This window comes from Ambystoma mexicanum, chromosome 4q, assembly GCF_040938575.1.
Source record: "Ambystoma mexicanum isolate Mex_15411 chromosome 4q, UKY_AmexF1_1, whole genome shotgun sequence".
In the NCBI taxonomy this organism is placed as follows: Eukaryota; Metazoa; Chordata; class Amphibia; order Caudata; family Ambystomatidae; genus Ambystoma; species Ambystoma mexicanum.
Window position 1 is genome coordinate 1,224,896,359 of NC_090928.1, and position 13,627 is coordinate 1,224,909,985.

Consider the following 13,627-nt stretch of genomic DNA (forward strand, 5'->3'; position numbering starts at 1 on the left):
TTCCTTACCCCCCCCCCACACCCCTGCTATCCCCGAATGAATCGCCATCTGACTCACAGCTATCCTCCACTGGATGGCTCTATGCTTCTTGACGCTAAACACTTCCAGGACAGACGTCATCATTCTTATTTGTCCCAAATGCTTACCCCAGTCTCCCATCTCCTTCCCTCATGGCACCCACACACTCACCCCCAAGGATTTCAAACTTGGGGCCTTCTTTGACAGTGACTTAAGACACAAGTTACTGATGGTTTTATACCATCCAGTAAAAGTACACTTTTACTGGATGGTTTAAAAAATCATCAGTGACTTGTGTTTTGAGTTTTTCATCCTCTTGATGTCAAAGAATTGTATGTATAACTTAACCTTGGCAGAATGTGTTTTCCCTACTAAAAGAAATGATTGATATAAGGTATTAATGCACCTATACGACTAGGAGTGGACTGTCAGCCATTTACTGATGTATTGGACTATAAATCGTTTTATATTATATGAAATTCCTAAAATCCATTGAAACTAATTTTCTTCAGGGGCATAACGTTAATGGAAGATTTAAAAGCCCTGCTTAAGGCTTTTACGGTTTCCATTAACGTCACATCCCATTTTTATCCATTTGTATAGCGGAGAGGAGGGGAGGAACACAACTTGCATTTCCACCTCCTCTCTTCCTCACATGGCGGGCAGCGTTTAAATTTTAATTGTAAACACTGCCTGCCAAGCTAACATTGTAGGCAGCATTTACTCATTTGCACATTGGAGTGCAAATGTGCAGTGAAAAAGTGGGTGTGCACACGTGTATGACACCTTTTTTCCTGCACATTTGCACTCTGCTGTGCAATTAACATCTCTCCGGTGCCAAATTACACCCTCGTGCAAAATTAGCTCCTTTGTGTTTTTATGCTTTATAGTTGTGCAATATCTTAATGAAGCTCGTACTGTCTTCTTGCACGCTTGATGGACTACATTTCGGACATAAACACTGTTTAAGATTAAACGTCTGATTTGGGGTCTCAATGAGAAGTGCTTGGATTTGACTGGTTCCCATCCCAGTGTTCTATAGCATGGACGAAGAAGGCAAGACACAAGGGGTAGAGGGGAGCTGAAAGATGAGATCTTGTAACCAGGTCCACAATGGTTTGCACTAATCTTTAATTAGAAATCATATACAAAAATGTACAAATCTAGACGACCAGACCCGGAGGCTCCATGTCATGATGGCTGAGAATTAACGGGCGCAGGGAGTGTTTCCGATCTGGTGCCGCTTGCTGCCTTTCGGGCTCTCATAGCATGAACGGTAGGTCAATATTCCTCTCCCCGTTGCCAACATAGATGTAGCCATGTTGTTGGGTCATGGGGATGTGGTAGAAAATGAGCCCGACCCATAGTAGGCTCCTGAGCACCACAACGCTGTTGCCCCTCTCGAACTGCAGGCTCCACGACCCTGAAGAAGAACGAAATGGACATGTGAGCCAGAGGACACATGTTCAGCATAGACAGCCTTGTGAACTCTAACAGTGTCTGCAGAGTGGGGTACACATATCATGGGGTACACAGCATAGAAGAACACATTGTATCAAACATGCAGCAACAGATTCTGTGGGCAAGAAAATGATGGAACAGAAATATTGTGAGCATTGGAATTCTTCCTCAAAACCCCAACTGTGCCCTGCTCCGTTCCCATGGCCTTCCCCCTAGATGGTGCACACCGCCGCTCTCCACCCTGACCACTTTTGGTTTGGCAGATCTATAGAGCTTGAACACCAGCTACAAGTCAAAAACTATTGACATAGGAGGGAAGATAGGAGCGGATTGGCAGTTCTGAACATTCTGCAGATCAGGGATCTGCCGATTGTGGCTCTCCAGATGTTTTGGACTCCGACTTCCGTAATCCCCATTCATTGGCTGTACTGACAAGGGTTGATGGAAGTTGTAGTCTAAAACATCTGGAACTGAACTAAAATGCTGTTCGTATGTGGATACTGTTACGGGAATTGGTATTACCCAAATTGACCTTTTACAATTGACCTTTTGCGCAATTGACCTAATTATAGTGGTCCTAATTGACCTTCTGCACAACTGACCTTTATATTATTTTAGTTATTTTAGATATGTATTGGGTTGGCTTTGGATTATAAATAATATGAGGGTATTTGGTGGTGGATTGCGGGGGGGTTGGATTGGGTGGAGGATTGCGGGGGATTGCCCCCGCATATATGTCCTAATTGACCTTCTAAATTAGGTCTATTCTCCCGAGGTCAATTGTGAAAAGGTCAATTAGTATACAACCACGGAAATTACTGTAAGCATTTCATAGTGACTATATGCCCCATTCAATTTGGAAGAACCTCTCTTTACAATATGGGACTTGGTCCTGGAGCGATAGTGTGCGACATCTGGACTACAAGTTCCTGAATGCAAAGCAAAAAACAGCCAGAACTGGACAACCATCTCCTACATGGAATGGGGCATACTGCCATATAGTCTATTTGAGTCAATGTGCCAGTGGGAATAGGGTTAGGGTTTCCATGTGATCTTATGAAGATCCGAGTAACTGATTTGACGTGATCAAGTGGATATAGTTAGAATAACCACTACCTTCTATGTGAATCTATGTCCAAATGATAGTGGAAACATGCCAGACTGTGTCCGGCATACTCAGCCACTCTACTCATGTCTGCAGGTCTGTGTGATGCTAGAATTATCAGCCTACACTTCTTCCTTCCGGGCGAAACACTAACTCTCCTTCCCTGCTCTGATTACTACCTCCTGTGCCCCTCTCCCCACCAAGTGCTGCCCCCCATCTTAGGCCTCCCTCCCCTAGGCTGCAAATGTTCCTGTCAAGGTGGCATGGTGTCTGCAGGGGTTTGGCGTGACCACTACCTAACAATGTTTCTTAATCTTGGCTTGTCTGCAAATGAGGGGCTTTGCCTTTTTTGATGTGCATCATAATGGTGGGATTTCCTGTCCTGGCTGCAATGCTTTTTCATGTCGGGGGTCTTTAAAAAGCCTCTACATCTTGTGCAACCGCCCACTGCTTGAGGGGATAAATGCAGAGCTTCCGGTCCTGGGCTGATCATAGATGCTTAACCAGAGATGTGTACTTCTACACACCAAGCCCAAAGCCCAAATGCACTCCAAAGGGAAAAAGAGTTCCCTAAAAACAGACGAAAATTGCTTAGCTCAATTTAGGCCATTACGGCGAGTTTCATAAACAAAAAGGTAACAAATTGTCTCATCAATTAAATGACCAGGTACACATTAATTTTCATTAAACTGTGAGAGATAAATAGGCTAAATGAATCAGAACCAAGATGATAGAAATAACCCTTAGTTTTATTACTCTCACAAAACCAAAGCAGTTATTAAAAGTAATAGCGTCAAACTAATACTTGTACAAAACGTCCCCTATTAATCCATAGAGAACATCTGCATTCATGTAAAACATAAAACCTTTATCAAATGAAGAGAATGCCTTACAACAACTCGCATTGTTCACAATAGACACTATTCTCTGAAAGTGTATCACTTCATAAAGGAATAATCATCATTAGCTCCAAACAACGTTAATTTCCAGTTGAAAGTCCTTTTAGGGTGAAAAAAGGGTAACCAACGCGTTTCGGTTCATAGAACCATCTTCAGGGTATACACTTTCACTGTTCCTATTTTGCAGTCATATTCATATCATAGACCCTGTAGGGTAATAGAGAATAACTAGTCAGTGTGTAAACTTCTTTAGTTGTACAACAATATAAGGGTGTGGTGTTAGTAAAAAGGTACATTGACCTTGCTTTAAAATGAGCGGGGTCTGCAATGAAAGGGCGCCTTCTTCTGGGAAATTCCCGAAGAACACGGGGCACTAAAAAAGGTACAGTCAACGGACTGGAGGCCATGGAGGCACTGAATATCGAGAGAGGTCTGCAACCTAAAAGTAAAACACAGAGGGAACTAAGCGTAGATACAGCAACATACAAAGGACAAACTGCTCGAGGCACTGGAAAGTTGCGCCATATTGAATAATATAAGAGGACATCATTCTATACTGTCGACGGGACAGCAGGTACGCCTCGAAAAGATGCACTATGGCAAAAAGAATGAGAATTTTAGATAATAAATTAAGCCCCACTTGGTAGGGGCTTTTTCAAGCCGATGTAATTACGAACTCCTACTATGCAGGTGAATATATAGTCAAATGGACACATTCATGAACTGCAGATGAGTAAGGGAACTCAGGGGGGGGGGGAGTCGCATTATTCTAGCCTCCAACTTCAAGTGTTAGTATGCCGTCTGACTGTCGAGTGAAACGCAGCTCGACTGAGAAATGGCATTGTAGGTCGTCCTAGCAACACCACGCATGCGCGCGGTTTGTTAGGGCGACGTCCATCTTGGAATGGGCAATTTGGTTGTTATGGCAACGTAATGCTACAACCGAAGGAGTGAGTGGACTCTGCACGAAAGAGAGCCGTGAGCTTAAAAAACATAGCCAGCGCGTACAGGGAATGAATGCGGCCCGGGAAGGGATGCAAAGGTGGCCAGATGTCACGCGAAGAAATTAGGAAAAGGTAAGGAGCGCGCATGGGGGCACAACTGCAGCTACAAAATGTACTGCGCGATGCCCCATTGGCGCTGAAAAGTATACACGGTTGGCAAATGCCGCCGTGTCATTGATAGGAGTATTGGAGCACAGTGGACGAAATAGGGAGGTCTTCCCTGTTTGAACCATGTGTAGAGTCAGTGTGTTTGTGACAGACCCCTAAGACAGTAATCTGCTCAGTAAACAAAGAGTGCGTTAAAAGTAAATAACCAATATTCTCCCAAGGATACCATGAAGCTCGTGGTGCCTAGCAGAGGAGAAGAAAGGCAATTAATATCATGCATGAAAAGAAAATACAAAAACCTACTGAGTACGCAGTCCTAGTGCCGCAGTAAGTGGAGATCAAATAACAACTCATTGCTACCAACATTATAAGGCACAGATGGGAAAAACATGACATTAAGATCTAAAGAGTAGTAGGGTCAAATCTGTAAATGTCGAAATGTGCGCATAAGGTATTTCAAATAACAACATATCCAGAATCGTGGAACCAAATCTGCACGTGTTGAAATATATCACAAAACCATTTCAAATAGCGTATCTCAAATTGCAGTTTACAACACGAATGTAATAAGCATGGCATTAAAGTCTCAAGAGTAGTAGAAGCAAATCTGCTAATGATAGAGGATGCAGATAAAACATTACCCTAATAAGGGACACATGGTGTTCCTACATCATGGATGACATTGGGAAAAATAGGTGCCAGCTCTCCATGTACAGATGGTCAGGTATTTTCAGACAGTCTAATGGCAAGATGTTAAACAAAGCACATGAGATCAAATTCAGTATTCATGCTACGAGGGCTAAGAGAGTCCATGAGTTCAATCCATAGATTTCCCGCTGTAGTAGTTTACGCTGAATATCACCACCCCTGTTCCCTACTGTCACTTGCTCCAAGATGACACATTTGAGTTGTGCAATGGTATGACGGGCTCAATGAAGTGTAGCGCAACTGGGGACCTTAAATTCTTTGTACGAATGTTAGATTTGTGTTCCGACCACCTGATTTTTACTTTTCTGGTGGTCATACCTACATAGTATAAACCGCAAGGGCATCTCAGAGAAGGGAATAGTTTCTTACCTATAACTCCATTTCTCCAGCATTGGTATCTTTCATGGATTCACATGCTTAGAATATTCCCCGTCGTCAGGCTGGGAATCCCCGGTACATTATATAGACCCTTTCCCGTAGGAAAACTTTTTCAACGCTTATGCGTCCTATCCACCTCGTTTTGCATCATGCGTGCCCGCGCCGTCAGGACGCCATGATATAAATACAGGACCCGCCCCCGCGCTCCCTCAGATTTCGGCCCCCAAAGTAGTGGGGGAACCAGTTTGCATGCCCAGGGGAGGCAGGCGGGCGCATGTGAATCCATGAAAGATACCAATGCTGGAGAAATGGAGTTACAGGTAAGAAACTATTCCCTTCTCCAGCATTGGATCTTTCATGGATTCACATGCTTAGAATAGATTACATAGCAGTACCATCCCGAAAAGAGGAGGCGTGCATGCAAACTCACATACTTTCCTCACAATGCCCGTTCCCTATGGTCGTGTACCCATCAGCAATTGTTAACATAGAAAACGAACAATATTCAATCATAATTGCAACAAGATCTAACCCCTCAACCGGCGCGTACCTTATTGGAATAGGTGTCGAAGCACCGCCTGTCCCATCCGAGTATCTTCGGCATGTTGTTGTGACAGGCAGTAATGGCGGGTAAAAGTGTGTGTAGCCGCCCAGGTAGCCGCCATGCAGATGTCCCCCAGAGGGACTCCAGACCACAGCGCCGTCGACGATGCCGCCGCTCTAGTTGAATGAGCTCTTGGGCGTCGCAGAAGAGGCTTCCCAGCCTTGGAATGGCAGTACGAAATGGTAGACGATACCCATCTTGACAGTCCTTGCTTTGAAATGGCTTTGCCTTTAGCACCCAAACCATAGGCCACGAACAATTGCCTCGTTTTCCTGAAAGGTTGCGTGCGATGAAGATAAAAATAAGAGCCCTTTTCACGTCTAATGTGTGTAACGTGCGCTCCGCTCCCGAGCATGGCTCTGGAAAAAAACCTAGGTAAGACAATAGAGGAATGTTTATGGAACACTGAAGGAGCTTTCGGTATGAACTGTGGGTTAGTGGCAAGGACCACCTTGTTCTTGAAAAATCTTAAGTATGGTGGGTCTACCATTAGAGCTTGGATTTCCGAAATACGATTTCCGAAATACGTCGGGCTGAAGTGATGGCCATCAGGAAGGCCAATTTCCACGACAAAAACTTTAGAGACGATGATGACATTGGTTCAAAAGGAGGTTTCATAAGAGACGCTAACACCAGATTGAGGCTCCACACCGGAGGAAATCTCTTCTCGGGAGGGAAACTCCTAAACAAACCTTTAAGGAAGTGCTTAATCAGGCGGTCGCTGAATAATGGTGCGGAATGTCGTTGACGTGTAAACCTGGAGATGGCGTCAAGGTGTACTTTTATCGACGACACCGATAAGCCCTTTTGAGCTAAGAACAGCAAGTATGGAAGGAGCTGTTCCGGCGTAATCGACTGCGGAACCAAACCTGGTTGATCCACACACCACTGACAGAAACTCCTCCATTTGTACGAGTATGAAGTGTTTGTGGAAGGTGCTCTTGCCGCTTGCAGAATACGACGACACTCCTCCGGAATCGTTAGCTGACCAAATTCGGCGAAGTCAGGAGCCAGGCCGTCAACTTGAGGCTGTCCGGGTCGTGATGCCAAACGATACCCTCCTGTCGAGACAGAAGGTTGGGGATCTTCCTGAACCTCATTGGCTCCGCCGCCGCTATGTGCAGCAGGTCTGAAAACCACACCTGTCTGGCCCAATACGGGGCCACCAGAATCACCCGACATGGGTACTTGAGGATCCATTGCAACGTCCTCCGGATAAGAGGAAATGGAGGGAATGCGTACAGGAATTTGTTCGTCCATGGGAAGGAGAACGCATCCCCCAGTGAGCCCTGCTGAGGCCATCTGCTTGCATACTGCGGGCATTTCCTGTTGTCCTTCGTCGCGAACAGATCGATGGAAGGATGTCCCCACTTCTTGAATACATGTTGTAGTTGCTGGTCGTTCAGCACCCATTCGTGAACTTCGTTCATTTCCCTGCTGAGGGCATCGGCCTCCACATTTCTCACACCTGGCAGGTGGAACGCCAAGATTAGCATATTGTGTTGCAGGGCCCAATGCCAGATTTTCTGTGCCTCCATCGACAGGGACCTGGAACGTGTTCCTCCTTGTTTCCTGAGGTAAAACATTGTAGTCGTGTTGTCCGTCATGACACGCACCACAGAGTTTCTCAATTGAGGAAGAAAAGATTTTAGAGCCCACCGCACTGCTCTCAGTTCTAGCAGGTTGATATGCAGGGAGGACTCTTGTAACGACCACCGGCCTTGTACCTGTAACGTATCCAGATGAGCTCCCCATCCGCTCCGCGATGCATCCGTCACCACCGTCTTCTGGAACTCCGGTTCCACCAGAGGCATTCCTTTCGTTAAATGAGTAGAAACTCTCCACCAACAGAGTGCTTGTACCAGTTGTTCGTCGATGACCAGTCTGTCGGACCAGCGACCTTGGCTCTGCGCCCAACGGTCCGCTAGAAATTCCTGGCAAGGCCTCATAAACAGACGGCAGTTGTTTATCAACGGAATGCAGGATGACATGGTCCCTAGCAGGGACATGTATTTGCGCACCGACACCTTGGTACCGCATCTCCATTCCGACGCCTTGCTTTTTAGCTTCTGTATTCTTTCGCTGGATGGTCTTACAAGGCTTGTGTGCGTATGAAACTCCGCTCCTAGAAAGACCAAGGTCCTCGAAGGCTCTACAGAGGACTTGCTGAAGTTTATCGCGAAGCCCAGTTCCTGTAAGAGGGACATCGTGGCCCCCAGACTGTTTCGTGTTTGTTCCATGGACGAACCTCTGACCAGCCAGTCGTCTAGATAGGGATAGACATGGTGACCGTCCTTCCTTAAATGGGCCGCTATAGGGGCCAAACACTTGGTGAACGTCCTGGGGGAGGACTTGAGACCGAACGGGAGGACCTTGAACTGAAAATGCTTTCGCCCGACGACGAACCTTAAATATCTCCTGTGTCGTGGACGTATTGGGATATGAAAATATGCGTCCTGAAGGTCTAGCGACGACAGATAATCCATGGGTTGCACTGACCTGATAACCTCCTGGAGCTTTAGCATTTTGAATTTTGAGCTCTTTAGCCATTTGTTGAGTACCCTCAGGTCGAGAATGGGCCTCCATTTTCCATTTGGCTTCTTGACAACGAAGAACCGGGAATAAACCCCTTGTCCTTCCTGTGCCACAGGAACCCGTTCTACCACTCCTTTTTGCAGCATAAGCGCCACCTCTTGTCTTAGAACTCGAAGGTGGGGCTGGGCCGAAAACACTGGCGGAAGACTTGGAGGCTTGTTTTTGAATTGCAGCGCATGACCCAGGTGAATCGTGTCCAGAACCCATCGATCTGTGGTGATGCATTTCCATTGGTCGATATGATGAGAGACTCGACCCCCCAGGACGTTCCGAAGGCCGTCATTGGTTGCTGGTTTGCTTGTCCTTCGTCGACGAGGGACCCGAGCCGCGTCGTCTGGAGGCTTGATAACCTCTGCCTCTACGTGCCGACTGGGATGCACGTCTGTAACCTTGTGAGGAGTATGAGGGCCTGTTAAATCCACGGTCCCTAGAGGCTCCAAAGCGGGAGTTTCCGGAAGCACCCCTGAAGGGGCGAAAAGAGCGAAAACCTCTACCTGTCTGGAGGGCGCCGAGAGACCTAGCGGTATCCGTGTCTTCTTTCATCCCCTTCAAGGCTTCATCTACCTTGTCTCCAAACAGATGTTCTCCTTCACATGGCATGTCTAGGACTTTGTATTGGACTTCAGGTCTGAAAGTAGTACATTTGAGCCACGCTTGTCGACGTAGTACTACGCCATGATTGATTTGTTTGAAACCAGACTCTGCTAGGTCCACCGCAATATTAATTGCGTGGTTCGAGGCCTCCTCACCATCTCGTACTAGCAACATGGCTGCTTTTCGATGTTCTTCCGGCAGATGTTCTAGGATAGGGGCTAGTTTATGCCACATCTCCCTATCGTATCGTGATACAATCGCCAAGGAGTTGGCTGCTCTTACCGTCGTGGCGCCGACTGAGAGCACCTTTTTTCCAAAGGCGTCCTGCCTCCTGGCCTCGCTTTCTGGTGGGGTTGAACATTTTTGCTGTACTCTGGCCTTCCTAGCCGCTGCCGCCGATACCACAGAGTCTGACAGAGGCTGTGATGTTAGACATTTTGGAGTGGACTCCGGAGCTTTAAACTTTTTCTCAATACGCCCCTTAATAGCCGGTTCCGAGAACGGATGACGCATCGTCTTGAGGCCTCCTTGCCACACGTGGTCCAGGATTGGGATGGCAAATACCGATTTCCTCCTTTGACCCATGTGATCAAAAAGAAAACAGTCTTTCTTTTGCTCCTCAGGAATTAAGCCGAACTCGGAACACGCTTTTCCCATCATTGCATGGAAGGCTCCCACATCATCCGGAGGAGATGGTTGTGCCTGGCTCCTCGTAGACTCTACCTCTACATCCGAATTCCATGTTGGGTCTCTCGACGGTGACAGGGAAATGTCCGACCCTGAGTCACCTCGTATAGAATCGGACTCCGATAGCTCACCCTCCTCCTGCGCTCGAGGACGATCCTTCGCCACCTGGGAGGCCGACGGGCTTTTGGTCGTCGAGCGAGCTGCTTGAGCTTGTTCGTCGACGGAAGGTGCAGAAAATATCAACGATGAAGTGCCAGGCTGAGGGATCTGCGTATCCAGACGCTGCAGGAGCTTCTGAAGTGTATTAAGCACATCCAGAGACAAAACCGTCTGGGGGGTCAGCAACGTCGAGGATAGAGGGACCACACCCCCACTCGCACTCGTCGTCGACGTATTGGAAGGCCGTAAGCCCAAGTCCGACGGCTGCATAACCATGCCACATTCTCCTTCCACCGACGACGCCGACAAGGCCATGTCTGGCTGCAGTAGGACCTCAGGGGGGGCCGGGTCACAAACCTCTGGCTGCCACGCCATAGATTGAGTCACCGTCGACGAAGGAATCCCCACCGCTGCTGCCTGAATAGTAATAGGCATCGTCAACGACACCGGGGTCGACGAGCAAGTAGCCGGCACCGAGCCTTTAGACTTCGTAGCTGATTTCTTTGCCGACTTCCCTGCTGAAGAGTCTCGACTCACGGAAGACCTAGGACGGTCCCCTGAGGAGGATTTTGATGCCGCTTGCCTCTCCGTCTTAGAGGATGAGGAGGAGGAGGACTTTTTGTGTGATGAGGAAGACCCAGCATGCTTCCCCGTATGCTTGTCCGCAGGGCGTTTTTCGACAGGCCGCACCTTCTTCGAGGGAGGTTCCGACTTGCTCCTGGAGGCCGTGGAGCCAACTTCTGATGCCGGATAGGCACCCGCTCCATCGTTAAGCCAGTCGACCAACCTTCTTTTCCGGTCTTTAAGGGTTTTTTGGGAGAAACCCTGGCATATCTCGCATGTATCCGCCGTGTGGTGCGGGTGGAGACAGTAGATACAATCCATGTGGGCATCACCTTCATAGACTTTTTTGAGTCCACATGTCGCACAAGGACGAAATAAAGCTTTTCCGGACATATTTTTTCCAGAATCTAACGTCGCCGAAGCGAAAATACAACCTAATTTCGACTAGCAGTAACCACGAGGATCCCACTACTTTGAAAGACGGTTGAAATCTGAGGGAGCGCGGGGGCGGGTCCTGTATTTATATCATGGCATCCTGACGGCGCGGGCATGCATGATACAAAACGAGGTGGATAGGACGCATAAGCGTCGAAAAAGTTTTCCTACGGGAAAGGGTCTATATAATGTACCGGGGATTCCCAGCCTGACGACGGGGAATATTCTAAGCATGTGAATCCATGAAAGATCCAATGCTGGAGAATATATGACATTTTGAGCATCACATGTACAGGAATGTTTCAGTGAGATAGGTTTCCCAGAGTGAGGGTGTGGTATACTATTGCCTTTGATGATATTGCTACAATGTTGACAATTGTAGCATGGGATGGTACCCTTGTAAGCATTCTGAGCCACAGCAGATGGTATTTCTGCTTTGACCAAACATTTCCGTAGTGACCTACTATTTCTATAAGCGAAAGTAGGTAATTCTCGAAAGAGTTGCTGTAGTTGGGGGTCCATTCCTAGCATTGCCCAGTTCTTTTTGATTATACTCCTAACCCTCATACTCTGCATGGAATAGGGGGTGACATAGACTAACGGTTCTCCTGTTTTGGGGGACTTCGGGGTCAGCAATGTCTCTGTCGGTTCCCCTTACTCTTTCCGCAACTCCATTGATTTTGGACTGATCATAGCCTCTTGATCTGAATTTAGATTCAAGTAGTGAACTTTACTTATTTTGATTCAACAAAATGTAAGGGGCTGTGTGTGAGGCAGCAGTAATGGGCATTGCACTGACTGGTTTTCAGTTGACACTGGTGTAAGACAGGGTTGCGTAATGGGCCTGACCGTTCTTTCATTATATATCAATAGGCTTATGGTGAACCTAGTTGCGTGCAATGCCGATGTCCCACATTTTGGCAGTCCGACGATTCCTATACTGCCAGATAGGGGGACGCACTTCACCTTCGAGAGTAAAGAAGGGGTGGGGGGGCAACAGGGCACCTGCTTGGGGGGGCACACAGAGGGTACACAAAGCCACAGTCATCCTGTAAAAGAAGACCTCACTGGGAAGGGGAAGGGTAGAGAAGAATTGCGTGCATAGTCCGCCCAAGGGATTTTTATATAAATAGCACTAGATTGGGGGGTGGGGGATGGAACCTTGGTAAACCCATTCGGTGGGAAAACCCTGAGGGGCGTGGGCCCTACTGGGGAAAACCCAATCTGAAACACATGACCAGCTCTTTTTTACAGGAGCCAGGGTGGATGGGGGCAGAGCACTAGTTGCTCGTCACAGACAAACCGAAGCACCCAGAACACTGGGCGACGTAATTACAGGGCAGTCAGCCCGTCGGCAGGTGGCTATGAGAAAGGGACACTGGACAAAGTGGCGTTCCTGGAAGGACCAATCACAGGGCTTGTGAAGGTCTTCATCAAGCAGGTGTCATGTGAATATCTCCTTTCCCTTCATAGGCAGGGCGTCTCGTGTCACATTCTCAATAGTGCTGACCAATGGCAGTGTATAAAGTTCCGGCGGTCAGCACACATGTTATTTTGATCATTGCCAATTGTTCCGGGGAGGACTGAGAATCAACGTGGCGCCACATGTGGAGGTGATGTGTGCGGATATTGTTGAAACTGTATGCTCCAATCGTATTACACAAACTTACGTACAGCACTTAGGATATGATGTAGACTAGCTAAGGAAATTCTTGAGAAACATCGAAAATGTGAACTTACCAAATTGCAAGTGTTTCCATGCGTTCAGATCATTGTGCTTTATGGTATTCAGATGTCAGCTCTCATCAATCGGATCTATTCCACTGCTCTGTTTGATTTGTGCTTGCCCAGCCGTAATAAACAGTGTTGCTTCTTGCCCGGTGAGTGCTCCTTTTTTGATTATGTGATCAGAGGACCCCTGAGTACATTTCTATTAATGCCTTTACTGATTTTATGAATAACCTGGATCTGGAAATGAATGCTCCTCCCAACACAGATCAGATCCATCGACTCACATGCAGCATTCCGCAAGGCCTTAAAAACGAGGCTCTTTGTCTAATGAGCTCATCCCTATAAGTCATGTATTACATATGATACCCGTCATCACCCGTGACCACTTTTTGCTTTTCATGAATATGTCACACCTTTCTATGCATCACAGATTACGATGTAACAAAAGTTTGTCAACAATTGTAACCTAACTAACTGTATCTACGCATTTTTCTTGGGCCGCTTATTGTAACTCTCAAGCAAGCCTTCTTAAGTATCCTTTAAGCACCTCGATGCTTTTCACCATCTATCCATTGTG

The 13,627-nt window shown here is 47.2% G+C and overlaps 1 protein-coding gene across 1 annotated transcript in view; it reads right to left on the bottom strand.

Moving 5' to 3' along the window:
• Positions 1 to 1,130: 1,130 nt before the first annotated feature.
• The window catches only part of RSPH9 (radial spoke head component 9), a 160,916-nt gene continuing 148,419 nt past the window's right edge, over positions 1,131 to 13,627 (bottom strand). Inside the window, exon 5 of the mRNA XM_069608775.1 lies at positions 1,131 to 1,441. Within this exon, the coding sequence (XP_069464876.1) occupies positions 1,281 to 1,441 (161 nt within the window). The 3' untranslated portion in view covers positions 1,131 to 1,280. The remainder of the gene's footprint in view (positions 1,442 to 13,627) is intronic.